This window comes from Caretta caretta, chromosome 8 (genome assembly GCF_965140235.1).
Source record: "Caretta caretta isolate rCarCar2 chromosome 8, rCarCar1.hap1, whole genome shotgun sequence".
NCBI classification, from domain to species: Eukaryota; Metazoa; Chordata; order Testudines; family Cheloniidae; genus Caretta; species Caretta caretta.
In genome coordinates, this window is record NC_134213.1 from 34,083,606 (window position 1) to 34,106,176 (window position 22,571).

Consider the following 22,571-nt stretch of genomic DNA (forward strand, 5'->3'; position numbering starts at 1 on the left):
TCTCTAGCCACAAGGGCTGAAAATTTACTTCTAAATGAAAGTGAGATTCTCAAAATCACAGGAATCCAGGAGCTGGGGTTTGAAGACAGATACCAAGTATCATGAGATTCAAAGTCTTGAGAGTCAGTGCTAAGTACAGGGGGCTCCTCTTTTCTGGAGTCCTCATCCCCCTGTTCTTTTTCAAACTGACCCATTAGTAACTGCCTGGGACGAACAAGAGATGCATGTAGCATCTAAACAAGTGAACTACCAGAAAAGCTGGACATCCCTTTATTTTAACTATAATTAGTGTTACTACTGACTTTGCCAAGCAAGAACAGTTTAAGAGCCAGATTGGTTTTTGCAACTCAGTTTGGGAGGGAAAGTAGAGGTGTCATTTTCTCATCAGCTTTCTCTTCAGATTCTCACGTACTAGCATAGTCCTCCAAAGTACTGAGCGACAAACACACAGGGGAAGGTTTTTTAAAAGAAAAGCTTAATTTCCATTAGCCTTTGAATGAACAAGCGTCCTTGGTGTTTTCCAAGACCTACATTTTGGGCCAAGTTTGACCCAACAGCATAAGTTTAAACAAGTCCTTAACCTTAAAAATGACTAATTGGTTTTAAATATCCCTAACCACCACACAGAAAAACAGCTGTGAAGAGTCATTTGCATGCAAGTTATTCCTTGAAGGGAACGTGAGCCACGGATCTGCAAGTGCAGCTCTGACTTCCAGGTCATAGCAGCCACAGAGTACTTCGTACCACTCTTTCAAGCAGTTAGCTACCTCACTAAATGGCATGAACCTGTGGGAGACACAATGGTCTAACACTCCCAGGTGGTTCTTTTTTAAGAGAAAGGCTGATGAGAATAGGAGCTAACTTCAATGAATGCTACCTTCAGAAAAACAGCTACAGATATCTCCTCTGAAAGCACCCTGAGACACCTGGAGACTAGAAATCTCCCTAGTTCACACTATTAGTTGAAAACAATTTATTTGTGGCATGAATTAAGAATAGTCCTGCTCCAACAGGGGAGAAGGTTTTTTGCCATGTGCAGATTTATACACTTTGTGCACTGCTTTTTAACAGCAGAGCCCTGGAGATTTCACACAAGTCTCTCTCTCCCTCCTCCACTGAGAACAGCGATGGAAAGAGATCATAGGCTGATGCAGAAAAGTGCCCTGGTGTAGAACACAATATGGACAGAGCATTTAGGAGGTTCCATAAGTGTGCTCCTGGCCCAGTATAAGATCATCCATAACTGATGGATCTTCAGTGAATGGCAGAGATCACCCTTCACATCCCAACTTCATTGTTCTTTCCCCATCAACCCATGCTCCTCAAGCCCCTCTTCGCCTAGAATTTCACACTATCTTAGAGCGTGCCGATCTTCCTACTCTAGCTTCAGACAAAGATCTGATACATAGGTACTGGCACAGCTTGCCCAGTTCCTGCTACCATTCCCTCACAGCTCTACATAAGCTACGGCAGCAAGCAGATCAGGCAATCCCACATCTTGCAGGCTTCCCTGAGACAGGAGCCATCACTGCATGTTGGATTACTCATCCAATTTCATGCTAGCGTGACAGATTGTTTGGACAACCCATGATTAAGGGAATTGGAGAAACCACAGTACATTGCCAAACTACCATGCCACCTGTAAATCCTATCCCAACATAGCAGTAAGGAACCCCATTGCAATGAAACACTCATGGCCACATTCAAAACAGACTAGAACATATGAGACAGTGGGTATCTTCCCACTATCTTCGGCCATAATGGGACAACCGGCTTCAGAGATCCTTGTAGTCTGCTACTGCAGTTAGCAATACAAGAGCAAAGGCGCCCAAAGAGGAGGGAGAATGCACATCGAATTGCTTTGCTCAAGCCAGAGTTTGATTAGCATTAATACTCTGCTTTCTACCCAGCACTTCAATGAATTCTGCCTTCCCAGTTCATGTGAAACATGCTAGGTGCTTTCCTCTGATTTGACATGCTTCACTACCATTCACACAGTGAAGGCCATTTCAGTGTTAACCGGTTCCTGCAGCATCATGTAAGACAGCATTTGCCATTAGAAAGGCGATTTGCCATTAGAAAGGCATTGCACTGTCTGAGCTTGAAGCTGGCATGGAAAAACAGACAGCTCAGTTATTCAAGTGTCATTTTCCAGTTTACTGAGCCATTTCTGCCAGACACTACCATGACTATTCAGGTCCATTCAGCAGTTTATGCCGAGCATTCTGCTGCCATCTGCTGGGTAAGTGAGTAAAAGCAGCCAAATTATTTTTCATTAAAAAGGAAGGTAAGGAAGGTCAACAGACAACCCAAACACAGTAAGTCTTAACATTCTGGGTTCAGAGCGATTTTTTTGCTCTGAAGTAGTTTCACTTACCCGAACTGGGATCCATGAATGCTTTTGAGAGACAGGCCCATCAGCTTCTGTAACTTAATACTAAGTGGACCTAGGAAACTAGAAATCTAGTAAGATGCCAGCTCAAAGCAATAGCTTACCACAGGAAAGCAGCTTTCCTGTCTCAAAGCAATTACATATCTGTAACTCATCATGCTGCTACATGGCCAAGCTATTCCTGTAAAGCACAAAATGAAAAAACTGAGCAGCACAGATTTGTGCCCTGCTGATCAGGCACAGAGGCATTCAGCAACAGCTTGCACTTAAAGATATTCCTGTTCCCCGTAAAATCCTCTTGCACCTCCCAGTCGGAGTATCCCCAAGTGCCTCGTCCATCTCACTGCAACCTCTGGAGGCTGTTGTGGAATCTGCAGGACCAGAAAAAATGCCTCTGGGCTCTCGTGTGAAGCAATAGTGGAACTTCCAAAGCAGACATTTTAGACAACCAGTTTGGCATGGCTGTGCTGAATTTCCAGCTTGGGGAGCTGCCACTCCAAGCTGTGCTCATTTCTGTGTCTTTTCTAGACAGTCTGAAGGAAGAGCACAGCCACCGTATGAATGTTCACAAGACAGGTGGCACACTGCATTGGAGCAAGCTGCCTTCTGTACTTGTAAAAGGTTACTTTAATTACTATTGGCAATTGAGCTTCCTACCAGAGGCGGCCATCTTGCTGAGAAGGGATTTGGTTTCTAGGCAGAGCTGAACAGGTTTTCACATTTTCAAGTTTCAACGGATAAGCCAAGTTGGCAGTTTAGTCTCTTCCAGAAGGGGTGTACACAGCCTCCCAAACAGCATCACCTCAGCAAACTGGCTGCCTCTTGCCCTAGACTCCAATGTGGTTTGGTACCGCACAGATCATTCATAGTGACAGCGATTCTTCCCTCAGCACTCCTTTCAGAGTGCTAGGAGAGCAAGCAGCGATCACAGGTGGAAATCTGAGGAACAAGGCTCACTCTAGGCTGCCGTACTGACCTGATGCTGGCAAGGGAGGATAACTGTTTATAACCAACCTTGCTACATAAAATAAGAGTTAGTGGCCTACACTGAAATATCAGAGGAACCTTTGTTAGATACACAGAAAAAGCAACTGAGCAGTAGCTGTTCCACAATAGACCATTTTATTCTATCACCACAAGGTGTAATGAGCAGATATCAGCAAACGTAAGGAATGTCAGTAGTCAGAGCTGGCGAAGAGCTGTGTGGAGCTCTAAAGCTTGCCCTTTTCACCAACAGAAGTTGGTCCAATAGAAGATATTACCTTCACCCATCTGGTCTCTCCAATAACTAAATGCTATCAGTCAAGTGCAGAGTTGGCTTGCTTTAGTTGAAGGAAATAAAAGCTGGGAGCAATGTTCTCGAAGGGCTATTCTAAGCCCTTATTTCTTTAACTGCAGGAGACTGCAAAGAGCCTACCACAAACAAGATGTGCAGATAAGTTATCCTAGCTACATACTGTAGCTGGAAGACTTTCTATTGAACCGTCGAGCCCAGACACTGCTATCAGAAGAATCGCCTTCCTGGATGTACTTGTGTATTTTCTCCCTCCAAAAGTGACTAGAGAATACAAGCAAAGTCCCTCCATGTTTAATGTGGTGGCAACGGGCTGGGCAGAACAACTCCCCACTGCCATACATAATTGACTTACAGGTTATGCCTCATTGAGACACATGTCCCATAGCCAAATGGGAGACCGATGGAAGCTGTGCACTGAAAGTTTCAGTCAGTACTGCATGTTCATCCAGATGCCCACACTTCTGAATGATCAATAGGCACCACTGGCCTCCAGGTGTTTGAGGCTCAGCAAGTGTCCATTAAATTCAAGAATCCAATACAGCAAAAACAAAGAATGCTACATTAGTGGGGGAGGAAGGCTCAGAAAAGGCAGGATTCTGCAAATATACAATATCTGGAAACTCACTCTGACCTGATGCTGCCTCGCCTCTCCCCAGGCCATACTGCCACAGCTGCAATGAGGCCCCTGAGCTTGATCCCCTTGCTCAGGAGCTGCTGGCAGTCCTGTAAGGCCTCCTCCTTTCCTTTGGGATGCTCTGGCCCCCCGAAGGTCTGAAATACCCTGAATTTGCTGACCTTCCCAGCACAAAGTAGAGACTGCGTTGGACTGGTGTTTAGTGGGAAAGTATAACACATGCTGACCACGTGGCTCTGAATCAAAGGGTTTATGGTAGGGTGGGAGGAAGAGGTGCTGCTGCCGCTCTGGCGGCGTTTTACTTTACCTCTACATTTCTATGCTCAGAGTGCTGGATGGGTGTTCAACATGGATTTTGCATATACAAGTCCCAAAATCATTGAGAGTCTTGGTTTTCTTGTCTTATACACATACCATTTTACTGAATACCGACACTCACCCTCAACTAGGCAATGCCCCAATTCTGTTCAGTCTGTTTTCTGCACCTAGCATTATAGGATGAGTACCTGACAATGCTATCCTACCTACATGGCACCCTGAAAGTCATGTTTTGGGAAGCACGCAGACAGGGTAATCATTTCCCAGATAGGCACCAGCACTGCCGCAGAAACAAGGAGAGGCAGTGTCAAGTAGCCACTGCCCAAACCCATTCAGGACTTGATAGACCAACATCACTTTGAAACGCACCCAATAATAGAAAGCCCTGGCTCAGTCTTCAAGGAGCTGACATATTCTGCTGCCAGAGAGGAACTAACACAACCTCCAAGAAGAGAAGTGAAAATGCTTTCTACAGAACTGGCCCTTCCTGAGGTGGTCTCAGCCCATCAGGAACAGGCAAAACGCCATGTGATCCATTCCAAGTAATCAGAATCTTGAAATGTCCCTTGAGCAGCAGACAAATGATTCACAGATATTTAAAGAGAGCCAAGAAATTAGCTAACAGTTTGGACAGGGCGAGTTTCAAGCAGCAACTGATGGGGCCCAAATACAGGTTGAGTTCAAACCCAGGTCATCTGGAGCATTTACTCACTGTAAGTGGCAAATATTTTGCACCTCTCAATATAGACTCAGTAAGAGCCCCATGTTCTCTTTCATCAATACATTACCGTTTGTGTGGGTCTCTCAAGTGCACCAAGATGCAAAGCGCCACCCCATGTTCTGCACAGCGTCCTTTCAAAGGAAGGTTGCGGGAGGTGCTAGCGTTCTGTGCAGCATCTTCATTGGACCACGTGGAATGCGCTGCTCAACTACCGAGAAAAGGGCCAGTTGCTAGGTGGAAGGAAGTTGGGATCAAGTATCTGATAGCAGCTGGGAAAGAGAAGGACCCTCTGCTTGGGATTGTGGTGGCAAAAGTACGATCTGCTCCTTCTCTAACTGTTGATCTGGGTGTAAGGAGGGAGAACTGGAATTCGAAGGAAATGGAATTCCTTGCCCTGAAAGGCACTTCTGATCTGTGCAAAGCTAGTACCTCAGCTGCCCTGTAGTACCCCACTCCACCCTGTGGCAAACTGGAGCAGCTTAGAAGCACTGAAGGGAGTTGCAATGCTTAACAGCATTGTGGACTGAAGTGACAGCTTGGGCCCAGTCTCCCACAACATAGTTCTCACCCTGTAAACTCAATCCCTGCTTTTGTTCAGCCCCATGTGCCAGATTAGGCAGCATTAAACAAAGATGCCACACCGAGGATCATCTGGATTGTCCAAGGTCCCCCACTTCCTCTGTCTCACCAAGGACTGCCTCAGGGAAGAGATGGTCCCCCCATGGAGGGGAGTTCTGGAGGGTAGCTGCAGGAACAATCACCAGCTGCTGCACAACCCTTGGACGCAAGCTGGGGAGCCAAGCACCGAAACTGACAAGCAAGAGACATTAAGTGACAAGGCTCTTCTCCCCCAACCCCTTGTCTAGGCAGGGACCCCACTCCAGCCTGTGGGAGAGAGCCCCACAAGGATGAGACAGGTGGGTGTCGAGTGAAGGAGCCGATGCAAGACTGCTTACACTCAGTGAGATGCTACCCAGAGCCAATACTTCCCCTGAGCAGCTGCTGGCCTGCTGCAAGCAATGACTCCTGCACTCAGCATGCATGGCACATCTGCGGGGAGGGGAGGGGGAAGAGGAGAGGAGGTCATGAGAAGAACAAGGTCATGTACCTCCTCATACTTTCATCCAGCAGGAACTAGGCCCGGTGCCACTGCTGGGCTTTTGTAACATGTCAGACCCACCAACTCCCCTCTGAAGCCTCTAGTTTGGCCTCTTCCCTTCGCCCACCCCTCTGGAGGTCCCTAAGCTGCAACTATTGCTCTGAAAACTTCTGCCACAGCTCGTCTCCTTACTAGATCCCAACTTAGGTAATGCCGTATTGCTGCCATGAATGCCCTACCGTTCCAGCAGACTATGGCATTTTTGGCTGCCCATGTACTGCTGCAGAGCACTGACGTATGATGGTAATGAACCACTGATCTGCCCATGGTCACTGCACTTCATTGGTGGGTAAAGTTCTCTCTCTATATCCCATAGCTCCCACACAGGGGAGCAGAAACTGAATTAGTTACTGCCACTCTGCTGTATTCACCTTTCAGCCAAGAATTTCAAAGCATCAAGGTATGGGCATGTTCTGAGTGGAACCTTGCAGGCCTGGAGCACCAGGGTGCTCCTGGAGCAGTGAGGCAGATATTGGTAACCCATGTGAACACTTTTATACTTCAGACACTGATGACTCACTAGCAGACTTAGTTCTGCCACCATACTCTGCCACCAATTACTGTACTTTCCAAATTCAAAATATTTTAGCTGCACTACACTATTAGGCTAGTCAGTTTGGAGCAAGATGTATCCTGAATTACTGAAGCAAGAAGGCCAGAATTGCATATTCAGATCTTTAGGCCTCAGGGGTACACAGGGAATAGCGAAGTGATTGCAAAGCACTCATCAGTAAGCACAGCAAGTTGTCCCCTTCTCAGTTTCCCACTCCCACCTCTCACTGTGTCTATCTTTCAGATAAGTCAGTTTCAGTCATGATCTGTTCCTGAATGATGCTCTGTGCAAGAACCATGCTGTTTGGTAGTGCTTCATGCACCCTTGTGAAGGAAGATTACAGGGCACAGAGGTCACTCCAAATGCTTCCTTGACATCATATGGTGTAGTTTTCCCAAACCCAGAGGCATCAGAGCTTGGCAATCAGATGCACCCCAGAGAGTTCTTTACACTGACTGCCAATGCATCAGATATGAAAGACATGCAGCAAGCTATCCTGGAGCACATCTGCACAGTTAGCATAGCTCAATAGAAAAGTTAAGAGCAGGGGAAGAAAAAAGCTTGAAGAAACACTTCTGGAATTGACAGGCAAGGAAGGCAATGGGCAAATGGCCAGCTCCCCTTTACAGTTACACACATGACACGAGGAAAACTCGTGTCCTGAAAGACTAGTTAGAACAGGGGTCTCGGACACCCACCCCCTGGATTTATATTTATCCAGCTCCATGACATACTGCAGAAGGCAAGCTCTTCTTTACAAAAGAGTGTAATGCTGCCTTAGAAAGAACCAGCTCCCAAGGGTGAATGGCAGCCACTCAGCATTTGCATATTTAACTCCTAAGCCTAAGGACAACACAAAGGCCAGCATCCAAGTAACCTAGCTGCACAGCTGGGTAACAATACACATGACCAATAAGCCAAGAGCAAGCATAGTACTCAATGTATGTCATCACTATGAGTAATTGGAATTATTGTGGATAGTTCTCTGAAAACATCTACTCACTGTGCAGCAGCAGTCAAAAAAGTGACCAGAATGTTGTGAATCATTAGGAAAGGGATAGATAAGATGACAAAATATCATATTGCCTCTATAAGTCCATGGTACACCCACATCTTGAATACTGTGCAGATGTGGTCACCTCATCTCAAAAAAGATATATTGGAACTGGAAAAGGTTCAGAAAAGGTCAACAAAAATTAGGGGTACAGAACGGCTGCCATATGAGGACAGATTAATAAGATTGGGACTTTTTAGCTTGGAAAAGAGACAACTAAGGGGAGATATGATAGAGGTCTATAAAATCATGACTAGTGGGAAGAAAGTAAATAAGGAAGTGTTATTTACTCCTTCTCAGAACACAAGAACTAGGGGTCGCCAAATGAAATTAATAGGCAACAGGTTTAAAATAAACAAAAGGAAGTCTTTCTTCACACAACGCACCGTCAACCTTTGGAACTCCTTGCCAGAGGATGTTGTGAAGGCCACAAGTATAACGGGGTTAAAAAAAGAACTAGATAAATTCATGAAGGATAGATCCATCAATGCCTATTAGTCAGGAGGGGCATGGATGCAAAACCATGCTCTAACCCAGTGGTTCTCAAACTGAGTCGGGACCCCAAAGTAGGTCGGGACCCCATTTTAAGGGGGTCGCCTGGGCTGGTGTTAGACTTGCTGGAGTCTGGGGCCAAAGACTGAGCCCCACTGCCCTGGGTGGCGAGGCTCAGGCTTTGGCATCAGCCAGCCCTCCTCAGCACTGAAGCCCTTGGCCTTTGGACCACCCACCCAGGGCGACGGGGCTTGGGCAGGCTCAGGTCCCCCATCGTGGGGTCTTGTAGTAATTTTTGTTGTCAGAAGGGGGTTGTGGCGCAATGAAGTTTGAGAACCCCCGCTTTAACCTGAAGTCTGGCTACCAAAAAAGGGCCATACCCTAAGCAGTCTTTCTGCAAACACTCCTTATCAAGAATGGCCAGCTCACACAACATACATTTAGCCCTCCCTTCAGCCTGGGCTAAACAGCTAATAGCTTTGATGGGCTCTCTGGTCGAAGATGGCCAACATCAGGTTTCATAAAGCACTCTTTATACAATGTAACTGAAGTAGCTGTTTAGCAATCCAATTAGAACACAGAACACAAGAATAACCATAAAGTAAGGAAGTCTACTTTCATTGGTGCCTCTTAGCTTCAAGCACAAAGGGATCTGTTAACAGGACAAGTTTATTAGGAACAAGGGAAACTGACATTGAGAGCACATGCTGACTGTCAGTTTTAGTCCTCTATCTTTTCTTCAAGGAGAAAGCGTCTCTTGCTAACCTGCAACATCTCACTAACAGGACAATTGCCATTGCTCTACCTCCTAGAGATCTCATAGCAGCAGGACACTGTAAGCAAAGGCAGAGAGATTTACAGAGATTCCAAAAAGCTGACTAATGGGACAGGAATTAGGTTAGTGATGATATGTAACTTAAGTTATGGAGTCTAAAGCTTCTCCTTAAGGTTAATAGTTAACATAGTCAATTGTATGACTTTTAATGCACTTCTCTCATCTACCAGAGCAGTAACTATTCAGAGAACTCCCTAGAAGCTAAGCAACATCTCTATTAAACAGATTTAGGTGAGCCTTCAGGAGAAACAGAAGACATAGAACTCTTCTCACATGCTGCAGACTTGACTGAGGGACCCTCAGCCCAAAACAAGAGATTTATTTTCCCTTCAGTAACGTAAATCTCACATAGTGTTACTGGTGGATAAAGATCTAATAGTTGGGACCTAACTCAAGCCTTCTCTCTCAGGTTGAATATGGAGTCATTTACTTTGGAACTGCCCCAACCCTGATGCAAGAACAGGCAAAGGGGTTTTATTAAAGGTGAACCCACCACGTTACAATTCCAGATTACTCTGTTCAGTGCATGGGAGGACGCCTAAAGCTTGATGCTTGAAAGCAGACATGCTCTGAGACTGTGCAGACGGGAGTACCTTTATCTCCTTCCTGCACTCCTCTGGCCACTCACAGACATTCCAGAGTCCCGTTTCCCTCCCCACTCACCCCACCAAGCCTCAAGACAGATTGTGATAGGGGCTGCAAATCCCTCCAGCCCACAGAGGGAGACAGGGAAGACTAGAGGGCTTGGAAAGTAGCCCCAGTTAATGTGCATACTGTCACACTCTTCTCCCAAAGTCCTGCTGCGGGATGACAGTTGTGTCCTGTTTGCAGTCAACTTTTTACTGCATTTTTTAAAATACAGCCTGTTCCCTCCCTCCCCCCCCCCCCCCCCCCCCGGCATGCCATTAGATAGGCTTTTCCTTCCTGCCTTCACATCTTGGCACTATCTTTTCCTCTGCTATTACCAGTATCCATCCTTCCTCCCCATCACCTTAAACCCCTTTTATTCCCCACCATGTGTTGTTGCCTTCTACACCTCCCTCCCCTGAATTTTCAACCCTGCTCTTCTAACTTTGCTAATCTCTCCCTGTCCATTTTCCATTCAAACCTACCCCTCACAGAGCGCACAGTTTGTCACCTAATGTCCACAGGATTACATCGCAATAAGTGGCTATATAGCCCGGGGCAGTGCCTAGGTGATCAGTCAAACCACACTGCCCTAGGAGCGCTGGGATTCCTATCACGGTGCCATTCCCAGACAATTTTGTAGCCTTTGTGATACAGATACTTCCCTCCTACCTCTGGCTGCTGTTCTATGTGATCCTCTCCCCTCCCAAAGCTCTTCCATTCGCTGCATGAGCGGTCTCTGCTAACCCAGCCTTCCCCAGTCTCAGATTTCAGGTTCTCCTCAGTGAGCAGTCCACTGCTGGCCTCTGTTGCTCAGAGTTTGCCCTGCTGCAGCAAGGTAAAGCCTATTTGATTTTTTTTTACAGAGTTTCACAGCTACCCCGGGGGTATGCCCAGCAACCAGACCCAATGGACAAGGCTCTGGTCAGTTTGCACTTTGCTGCATTTCGGTAGAGTTCTAAGCAGCAACAACACAGGAGCTGGATGGCTGCAGTGCAGGCTCAGGAAGACAGAACTGCTTACACTCCTGCTCACCTTTGGGAGCTTTTCCACAACCACAAGGGACACTAAGAGGAAAGCTTAGATTCTGCGGAAGTGGATAACGTTCAGGGAAGGCTGCAGACTCAGGACTGAGAAAGTTTCCTATTCAACCAGACAGAGTGAGTTTTCCAGCTCCCACTCACCAGGATCCAGAGGTGGGGTAGGGTCAAGATGGAAATGAGGATACCAATTCAAGCTGCAAGGGCTTTGCTTGTGGGGAGAGCGCCAGAAGAGTGTGTGCAAAATGAGAACGGGTACTGCAGCTTGTTCCTTCTTAAGCCTGGCCTCCACTTGGATGTTGATCAGTATAACTGTCAGGTTTTTTATTTTTTGTTTTGTTTTGGGGGGGGGGGGGGGGGGGAAGGGGCAGGTTTACTGAAATAGCGATATCAGTACAAACCCTCATGTGGATGCAATTATACTGCTACAAAGGTGCCTAATACCTGTTCTCCAATCCAGAGGGCTGTACTGCATTAACTAGACCAGTGTAGTTGAGGCAGCATAACCCAGTATTAACAAGGCCTTATGCTATGCCTGCTATTGATAGAGTGAGCCATTCACAGCCAGGAAGATCTGTTTCGATAAGTAGTTTAAATACTCATGTTGCTGAATTTTGATATATTCTTTATTATCTTCATCAAAACAGACAAGCCTGTCTCTTTCGTACACACCAACAAAATGCCAGCATGCCCCTACTGAACCTTTTCCTTTAGCCAGAGCCCTGTCCTCAGACAGGACAGGAACTAGGCAAAAGTGTAAAGGGACATCTCACTCAAAACGGAGTGCCCATTCATTCTTACAGGAGCGTAACGTCAGCCGTTCAAGGTTAGTGCTATGAAGCATACAAAATCCCCACTTAATAAAAGTTATGGGTCATTTGTTAAGAGGCCCGTCATGCCAATATCACACCAACTACTAAATCTGCCTTTTCTCCAGAGCCAGCAGGGTACGTGAACTTCCAGGGGGCCCAAAAAGTCTTGCCAGCTCACAAGACTGGCATGGTACGAGCATGCACCAAAACAATGCATGTAGATCTAATTGAAGCCCTCCCAGCTTTGACAGCGTGCCATTACCCAGAATGGATTTCAATTAGTGTAGCACAGGGCTGGAAAGCAATGGGCAGCCTGAGGCTACTCCTGTAACTGGGCCATTCCACATGGGTCAGTAAGTTGCCTGATGGGTCAGAGGAAAATTCAGAAACAATGGCAGCTTTCTGCAACACATACTGGGTACCACCTTTTGTTAAGTTATAAGTATAACCAGTTTTGAAACAGATCAGCTATTAAGTATGCTATTTTGCAGGCATTCCTGCATGCAACTTTGAACCTCAATCTTTTTACCTCACTTTGTATTTACTGTGAAAAGAAAAGGAGTACTTGTGGCACCTTAGAGACTAACCAATTTATTTGAGCATAAGCTTTCGTGAGCTACAGCTCACTTCATCGGATGCCTCACAAAAGCTTATGCTCAAATAAATTGGTTAGTCTCTAAGGTGCCACAAGTACTCCTTTTCTTTTTGTGAATACAGACTAACACGGCTGTTACTCTGAAACCTGTATTTACTGTGTTTACTTTCCTACATCTAAGACATGCAGGGAGATGCATGCTATCCAGCAGGTCTCTTCAAGAGCCTGCACGGCTCTGCCTTCACAGGGATGATCCCGATCACTAAGACTCCCCCCGGCCCACCCCGGTTGGTTTAGTTCTTAGGATTAGGTGCAGAATTGCTTCTGAACAGGTCAATTTCTCCTTTTGCTATGAAAGGAAGCATCTGCTTTAGTTCCCAAGTGAACCCCTCTTTTTAAGGCTATTTACTTAGTTTGGAAGAAAAGGAAACCTGATCTATCATGGGCCAGTAAAGCTACTATACAATCCTAGAGGGTCAGGGGTATTCCACAGTCACTTCACCGGCTACTGCCCTCAACTCTTACCCATCCATTTGTCAGCCTTACTTGTGTTTGCAGACACTATCAGCCCCCACAACACTCCTTCCAAGTTTCTGCTTTGCCCCCCATTTCAACAACATTTAGTAAGATCTATTTCCCTTCAACAGCATTTAGCAAGATCCATTTCCCCTGAAAGGGAATCCCTCTACTCGGGTGCAGAGCTGCTGCTACAGCTGTACCTCCATCACCCTTCTCTTCCAGCCCTGTAAGGATGGATTCACATAAGGGCTCACAGGCTCAGCAGTCCTGAATGCAGTTGTTGGAGATTATTTGCTGGCTAGTAGGCATTCATCCTCATGATCATCTCCCTTTCCCCAATACCCTCAGTTTATCTGATGGATTTAGGTGGCCAACATGCTCATGTCATTAGGCTCTGCTGTACAGGCACCATCAGGAGCGTTCCTCCTTACTGTAGGGAGAACAGCTCCTCTATCAGTCCTCCTTTGTACTCCCTTACTCTGGGTTTGAAAATCCATTCACCCCCCAAACGGGGCAGCAACACGTTTCACCTCAGCTTGATAAGAGCATGATCAAGATGGCTTGCAGAAACTGAGCCACTATTCAGGTTTACCAAGCAGCAACAGTTGAAGTTAATGAGTCTGGCAGTTTCACAGCTATCTAGTTCAGCCACCCTGGTCACCAAGAAAATTCAAAGATTGTGTCAGCTTTATACGGCTAGTGGGAAAGCTGTGGGCAGCAACAGAAGCATGCAGGGGAATTATTCAAAGGGGGAGGGATGAAAGAGGACCAACCAAATAAAAAGAGGCTAGGGAGGAGTACAGTGGCCAATACCCTTTCTCTTCTGCCCTCTGCAGCAGCCAGACCACAGTGGATAGGAATAGTTAGAGCAGTGGAGACACCAGCCCACTGCTGCAGCAGCCAGGAGGCTCAAAGAGAACTCCTCTCCCAGCACATGGACAATGTGAAGAGTCAGTTATGTAAGAATGTAATAGCCAAAGATGATCCAAAAAAATGACCAAGCACTGCACCTTAGTAAGAATTTCAGCACTCTCCCCTTCCCTTGCAGCTGGAGATGACTAGGGGCTGGGTTTCTCTCCAGGGTACTGCACTCACCTTACTGGCCCCCAGCCAGTCTGCCACTGGCTAGTAATAGTTTAGTCACCAGGGTCACAAGTACGTAGGTTTTCAGGCCCTGTCTGCTCTCACTCACACAATAAGAAGCAGATAGCTACTCTCCTTCCCTCATCATTCCCTAAGGAGTCTGCCTCATTAACTTTTACAACGATCAGTTTGCAGCTCATCTAACTTGGGAGAAAGGGGAGTAACTAATAAGACATGGCTAGTTTGGACCATCAGACACTCCCTGACCACAGCTGTTCCCTTCCAGCAGCAAAGGGAAGAGAAATTTGATTCAATGGGTACTTAACTAGCTAGATGCTGAAGAGAAAGAGAGCAGGGTCCAGGGACAGCACCTTGACAGGAATTCCACCACCTTTCCAGGAGCTGGTATTGTCTGGGATGTTGCCCCAAATCTCTCTGGTGGGACCCCTCTTTTGTACTGGCCTCTGCCTAGTCAGCATCTGGTAAATATGGAGTCCTGTTCCATTCCCTCAGTTTTCTGGCCACATTCCTGCTGCTTACCTCATCTATTCCATAGACATGATAAAAGTATGCCCTGGCATCGCACTCACTTGTTAACCCTTTCGGGAACACCCTACAGATTTCACTGAGATTTTACAAGTGGTCAAAAAAGAGCCAGAATAGCTTTGCCATCATGTGTCTACTTATTACCTTGTGCTGTACAGACCTAGACCCACCTCAGTTACACCCAGCACATGGAACTGGGACACTGCTTTTGGTTACTGTTTACCGCATCTCCACCCTTCCTTACTAATGCACTTCTGAGTCCCTAACCTTTGCATCACCCTGTTTCTCCAGGACCATGCTTGCCACCCACCCATCCTAGAATTCTCAGAGCTGGTCCTCCAACTTCACAGGGAAAGGAAATGACTCCTGAGGACAGGAAAAACCTGTTCCACTGGTTCAATTCTCTTGTGCTGAAGAACTTCGAGCTACTAGGTAGTTGCTGAGCCTATCCCCATCTGAGGAGCAGCATAAGATATAATGTGTTCATCAGGGATCGACTTATGGGTTCCTGCAACCAACACATTAGAGCATAACCTGTCCTGTCTACACTAGGCTCTTTATAACAGTTAGTTAACATGTTTTTAAAAGACCTCTCTCAGTCTCGGACCCTCTGGTTAACATGTCTACACCAGTGGTTCTCAAGCTGTGGGTCAGGACCCCAAAGTGGGTCACCGGGCTGGCTTAGATTTGCTGGGGCCTGAGGAAGAAGCCAGAGCCTCCCCCAAGTGGTGAAGCCTGAGGACTTCAGTCCTGGGCAGAGGTGCTCAAGTTACAGGCACCCTGCCTGGGGCTGAAGCCCTTTGGCTTCTGTCTACCCACCCACGGCAGTGGGGTTTGGGCTTTGGCCCTCTCCCACTCAGGGCAGCAGGGCTCAGGCTTCAGTCCCCCCTCCTGGGGTTGTGTAGTAATTTTTGTTGTCAGAAGTGGATCGCAGTGCAATGAAGTTTGAGAACCCCTGGTCTACACTATGGAGCCTATGCCAGCATAGCCATCAACGTACCCCTGGCGTAGGTGCAGCCTACACCCACAGAAGAGTTTGTCAGCACAGGAACAGCACCGCCCTGAACAGTGTTAGCTACATTGACAAAAACCCCCTTCTGCCAGCACAACTACATCTGCACTAAAGGGTTTGTTGGCATAGCTGTGTCGGTCAGAGTGTGCATTTTCCCCCCACCCGCCTGACCAGGGTAGCTATGACAACAACTTTTAAGTGAAGACCAAACCAAAGTAAAATCCTAATGAAGACATGGTAGCTGCAGTTCTAGCATGTATTGCAGAGCTAGATGAACCCTAGGATCTGGTGTTTCCCTGACCTGCTAGCACAAGTTTAAATTAGACTACCTTGTCTTCACTAGGATTTTACTATATATTAGCCAACACATAACTCGCTCCTCTTCCTCCACCCACCGTGTCCCTTATTTCTCTAGTCCACAGCCTGGTGCTTTGCACCAAAACACTTTATTTAGAGGGTATTATCCTTTGTGCAAAACTCTTTCCCCCTTAACTGCATTCACTCTGTTAGTTTCCACGCTGCCTTTTTTCTGAAGCTCATGGTTTCTGTGCTTAGCTGAGTTCTCTCACTACTGACCCTTGCAATAGTCATCTACTGCAAACAAAAACTCTAAAGAACTATCTTTTTGGACTAACCCTGCTTATGTCAACACACTTGATTTAATTAGGGATCGGTCCTGCTTTGAGCAGGGGGTTGGACTAGATGACCTCCCGAGGTCCCTTCCAACCCTGATATTCTATGATTCTATTCTATGATTCACTTTCAAACTGAGCACCAGAATGCTAGTAGTACATGATGGCTAGCGAATGTTCCATGCAGCCCAGCTATCATCAGCATCTCTCTAAACAGAGAGGGATGCTAGAGCACAGTGGCTGACTTCACAAGCAGTTTAACAGGAAACTCCAGCACACACCTGTACCACCCCATACCTGCTTAGTTTCCTACTGCATTCTGAATTCAAAGATACAAGCTGTCTTCATTAGTGACACAATAGCTCTAATAGCCACAGCTCTCCCAACCATGCAGGGCTTGGGCTAGTGCATTAAAAATGCAGCAGAGACTTGGGCTAGCCACCCGAGCTCAGACTCATGGGTTTGGTGGGCTTGAGCATCCAAGCTGCTGTCTGGGCTGCAATGTTCACACAGCTAGCACAAGTGACTCCTCCTGGGGTAGGCGGCTCGCTCCAGGCTACAGTGTAGATATAGCTCAGGCTCCTATGGAGCCAGACTAGATAATCAGCAAAAATACACTGTTTAGTCACATTAACCCAGGGCCATAACCACCCCCAGGGAAACATACATGAAATCAACACAGCTCTGAAGAATAGCTCAGTATCAGCTGGTGATACTGGAACAACTGGAAGGAAAAGTATCCTACAGATCCCTGAACTGGAACAGACATTCAGTGTTCTAGATGAGTGTGGGTATGTAATGACTACTTCACTATACACACCTAAAAGTTGTCTCTTCTACCAACAGTAGTTGGTCCAATAAAAGATATCACCTCACCCACCTTGTCTCTGTAAGATCATCAAACAAGGAGTGAAGAACTGACTTCTTTTCAACATCCAGGCAAAGAAGCTTCAAACAATTTTCTTTTTTTTGCACCTAAATTGCTAAGGAAAAGTACTGGAGAAAGGGCCTGAGGCACAGACGGACTCAGTGGCTTATAATGTAATGTGACCATATACTTCTGAGAAGGGTTAGCTGCCAGCTTTTGGGGGAGTCAGGGGTTCTCACTCTTTTACAGCAAGACAATCACTTTTTGGCTGTGGTAGTAAAGAGAAAAGATACCATTAGTCACTCACACCAAAGAAAGTAGAGGAAGTATATAAAGCTCTACCTAGCTGACTGCAGAAGAACTGAACAAAAGCCCACTTTTCTCCAGCATACCCTTGCATCTAGGGTAAAACCCAACCCAGCATTAGGACTGTCTGCACAAGCCTCCACAAACCCCAGACTAGAAGCTGACATTCTTAAAATCCAGCTGACATGACAACTGGGCCATTAGGAGTTCCCAACTCCACCCCATTCAAGAGGAGGGCTGTGCCCCTGGAATGCTCAGCTTGGTGCTCTTGCAGCCACCAGGAAAGGCAGCACTCAGACGGTTCCCCACTTCCCTTAGATGCACAGGATTAGTCTTCAGTGCTGAAAAACACAGAGGGGCTGTGGTGTTTCCATGGGCAAACAGCTGTAGAGAGCTTTTGCTTAATGAAGCAAGTCATAGACCTACCGACTGCAACACAAACCTATTTCCTAGGTTCACAATGGTGCCTTGAGGAAGACACTGCAATTCTCTTCCCCCCACTCCCCCCCAAAAGAAAAATCAATTCCATGCTTTGCTTTTGTACTGAAACTTTTATCATTGTGTCTCTATAGAGAGCACTTCACTCTCCCTCTTGCATTTAAAATACTCCAACCTTTAACACAAAGGTTTTTATTTTCAGCCGAAATCAACTGAAACACTGAAAGCACCTGCTTGTTTCAACAGCCTGTTTAGACAGATTATTAGAGGCTGCTAAAGAAAGCTGAAGCTTCCCCCCTCCCCCACCCGGTGATACTGGAACAACTGCAAGGGAATGGAAAATATCTTAAAACTCCCTGAGCTGGAACAGACATTCAGTGTTCTAGCTTAGTGTGGGCATGTAATGGTTACTTCATTATACACACCTAACATTCCCCCGCATTTTAGCTCTGCTGAGAAAATGCCAGCTTTTAGGAACTTCATCTCAAACCACCTCTGACCAAAATGCATACCACATGGCAACTGCCAGACTTACTCAGTGATATGTGCACATCTCGAGTTACAAGCTACTAATGCTAGGATAGCTTACTTTCTGCCAAGAATGTATCCAGTTGCTTTTAGTACATGCCAGCAGCTAGTTAAGGTATCACAGCCAACTTAAACCTCCTTTCCCCTCAGTTATCATCAAAAGAGTCTCTGTATCTGGACTCCCAAAGCATCACATGTTGCACATTTCTGAACTTCTGGCAATTCGGAGAGCCCACTGTTCTAGATCCCCAACTTTATCTAGATGCCTATGCAGATGTTTAAGGGAGAATGCCACAACACACAGGGAATTTACATGAGATCAAGCCATGAAGCCATCCAGTCCAGTATCCTGTACGGCAGCGCTCAGTACTTAGTTCTTCAGAAGAAGCTGCAGGACACCCACAAGGGATTATTATGGGGTCATTTGTCCACCGGGGAAGACGCACTGATTTAAACCCCAAAACACAAAAATTTAATTACCCTGATCAATTCCACCTCATGTTTTGAGTCACCCTGGCTGTCCTCACACAGGGACATCTTCGCGTTCAGATCCCGCCAACCTGTCAGCAGGGCTCCAGCACCGATGAGCATAACATGATCACCTCGGTGCCGGGCCTTGGCAGAGCTGCCAGCGGCTCCTCACTCACTGCCCGCCCTGCTGCCCGACGGTGCCGCTCCCAAACCCGCGGGAGCCGCGCACGGGGAGGGGAGGGCGGCCCAATAGCTTGTCCGACCTGGCCCTCATCGCCCAGGGCGGAGTAGCCTCAGGGGCCAGCTGCCCGGGAAGCCTGGCGCCGGCGAGGCCCCCTCCACCCGGGTGGGGCTCGCTCTGGCCCGAGCGATTCGCGCCCGGCCCGGGGTCGGTTCAAACGCTGCCCCGCGCAGGCCAGCGGCGGAAACCAGCCCGCCCCCGGACCAGCGGAGCGAGGAAACCGAGCCTCCGCCCAGCCGGGGACACGCGGGAGTGGCGGCCGCCCGTCCGCTCCCAGCTGGGACCGGGGAGACCCCACCCCGGCGCCCTCAGCCCCGGCCCCGCGCAGGCCCCGCCCGCTCCCCGCTGCTGCTCACCCGCGGGCCGCCTCCAGGCTCTTGATGAGCTTCTTGATCTTCCAGATCTCCACGTTCCGGTCGGCAGCGCTGGGGTCGTCCGCCATCTTCTCCTCCTCCGCCTCCTCCCTGCGGCGGCCGGGCCGGCGGACACAGAGCACAGCGGTTAGTCCCGGCCCGCGCGCCCCGCGACCCCGCCCGGAGCGGCGCTCACCTCAGGCCCTGTCCCCCCGGCGGCGGCGGCGGCTCCTCCTCCCTGCGCGGCGGCGGGGGCGGCTCGGGGCTCGAGGCGGCTCTGACGTCGGAAACCGGCTTCTCTCCCCCTCTCCGCGCTGCATGTGTTGCAATCCGCTCACATGGGGCCTGTGACATCACTTCCGAGGGACCCCGGAGAGGGCGGGGAGGAGAAAAGGGGGCGGGACTCTCCGGCTCCGCCAATCGGCGCCTTTCCAGTCGCTCTTCGCCATTGGCTGGTCCCGTCGGGCCGCGCTCTCCCCATCGCTATTGGCTGACTACCTCAGACCAGCCTCCGCCCCCCGTGCAGCGCATGTCGGGGTTTGTAGTTCTCCGGGCCGGGAGGGGGCAGAACTGGTCACAGAGGGAGAGGCCTGGATCTCGCGATGTCTCAGCAGTGCCGCGTCAGGCCAAGTGGTGGTTCTTAAAGGGCAAGGCCCACGTGTGGGGAAGCATCAGCTGGCGCGGCAGGGACGGGCTACCGGGCCAGGGCGGGTCCTGCCCACGTGGCGGGAGCTATGGAAGTAGAGAGCCAGGGCACAGCAGCCTTGCACACCAGCCCCAGCCCCACTGGGACAGTGCCACACTTCCTGCCTAGGTGCAGGTGGGGTCCGATCCTGCCCCGTCCTGCTGGAGCCAGCCTGCTCACCCCCTGCCACGGGACTGAGAGTGGGTGGCAGGGGGTGGCCAGGCTGGATCAGACCCCCCAACACCCTCTGGTTCTCCTCATGCATATGTGTCCAGCTGAGCGCAGCAAAACCATGCGGCCCAATGGAAATCAGTGAGAGCCAGGCATCTAAATACTTTTGAGGAGCTGGGCCTACGTAGCTCTCCTCGTACACACACACACATACTCTGAACACAGAATCGTGTTAAAACACGCTGCTCAGGCAATGTGCTGTCACGGGCACAGAGCACATCCTTGGAAAGCCACCTCATTCTCACTGGTCATTATTTACCATCATTGCTTCTCAGCGCCCTCTGCATGAAAAACGGAGCTCTTATTGCTCCTTCGCTGCCTATATGGAGCTATGGTTTCCCATGCATGGAGCCATAGAGGATAGGTCCATCAATGACTATTAGGCAAGATGATTAGGGATACAGTACCATGCTCTGGCTGTCTCTAGCCAAAAGCTGGTAGTGGATAATAACAGGATGGATCACTTGATGATTGCCTGTTCTGTTCATTCCCTCTGAAGCACCTGGAATTAGTCACTGTCGGAAGACAGGATACTGGGCTAGATGGATCATTGGTCTTACCCAGTATGACCGTTCTTATGTTCATAAACATCCACAGAAATGTGTCACACACCCACTCAGTCACTGATACTTGGCGAACAGCTAGTCTGACAGTAAATGTGGCCTGACAGGGACATAGTTGCACCAAGTTCCGTATGTCAAAATGACCACACACCAGCTGGAAAACCATTATCCTTGCTCCACAGATTATTAAGGCCAGGAGGGACAATTATGATCATTTAGTTTGACACCATATCATACAGCTCAGAGGACTTCATCCAATAATTCATCTTCATTGCAGGAGGAAGAGGAATATGCAGCAGGGGCCTGTATTTTCCAGCTGCACATTTCGACTGATGTATGCCCTGGCTGACCAACAAAAGGCTGTTCTACTCAAGGATTCCTTGTCCAGGATTGGCCCTTAAGTTTGTTAAGTTACTGAGCAGAGCAAGAGGAAACTTGGTCTTGCAGTGAAGACACTGGACTGGGAGTCAGGAAATGTTTCAATTCCTGGCTCTGCCTTAGACAACCTGCATAACCTTGCGCAAATCAGGCTGTGTCTGCCCTGGAAAACTGCACCATTGCTAGCTGAACCAGTAAAAGAGCACTGTTGTAGGTATCAACCTTGCAGTGTACTGTCACTACATAATCTGCTTTGGGAGACAGATGGTTGCAGTTTTGACCCACATCCATCATAACACTATACTACACTGTTGCAATCACAGTGCTCTGTGAGTATTTATTCCACACTTCCTGCTACAGCTCCCAGAAGCAGTGGGGTTCATTTAACCTTTTGAGGACACAGTGAGAACTGGGAGAGAAACAGCCTAACTCTCAAAATTCCCTGGGAACTCTTATCTGTTTCTTGGTGTCAGCGTCTTTTCAAGCCATTATCTCAAAATGGGAGCCAGGGTGAATGTTCAGTTGCTCACTAATTGTTCAGAAAAAAAATTAGATTTCTGCTAATTTTTTAAAAGCCACCCTGAAGTGCCTGAGGCGGCATTCGCAAGGTGTCATAGACCCAGAAACTGAGGTCACACTGCTCACTTGTAGGGACTGGTCAGGCTCCCAGAATCACTGCTGGAGCCGCTGGTGTGCCACACTGATGGCTAATGTCTGCCAGGTGGGGCACTGCTTTTGAGTGTGGACAGTGCCCATAGACAGATGGGACCATGTTCTTCTTGAGATCTGGGATGACAGCAGCTTGCCCTGACATTACACCCCCAGAGCATCTGGATGAGAGCCCCATGGAAAAGTGCTATGTGTGCTGCTAAGAACCTGGTACATTTAGTAACATACCCAGTACCAGTCCTCGAAGAGGGATGCTGGACAATACAGGCCACTGGAGCCAAACACGTATCTTAATGGACTTCTTTATTCTGTAGATCCATACAGCCAGGTCACTTGCAGTGACCAATATTCTGCTGAGCTCAGCCATTTCTACAGGCCCTACCTCTGCATTTTTAGTTTAAATATAAGAACCACATTTTGCCTTTCAGCTCAGAATCTCAAAACTACATCTAAACACTCATAATTAAGGGATGCGCTAGTCCCAGTTTGTGGACTTTTTTAACTATGTTGAGTTAAATC

The 22,571-nt window shown here is 48.1% G+C and overlaps 1 protein-coding gene across 1 annotated transcript in view; it reads right to left on the bottom strand.

The window, feature by feature from the left end:
• ETF1 (eukaryotic translation termination factor 1) overlaps nt 1-19,877 on the bottom strand; it is a 37,576-nt gene extending 17,699 nt beyond the window's left edge. Inside the window, exons 1-2 of the mRNA XM_048860757.2 lie at nt 19,723-19,877; nt 19,530-19,637 (exon numbers count right to left, since the gene is read on the bottom strand). Of these exons, the coding sequence (XP_048716714.1) occupies nt 19,530-19,615 (86 nt within the window). The 5' untranslated portion in view covers nt 19,616-19,637; nt 19,723-19,877. The remainder of the gene's footprint in view (nt 1-19,529; nt 19,638-19,722) is intronic.
• Between the last annotated feature and the right edge of the window lie 2,694 nt (nt 19,878-22,571).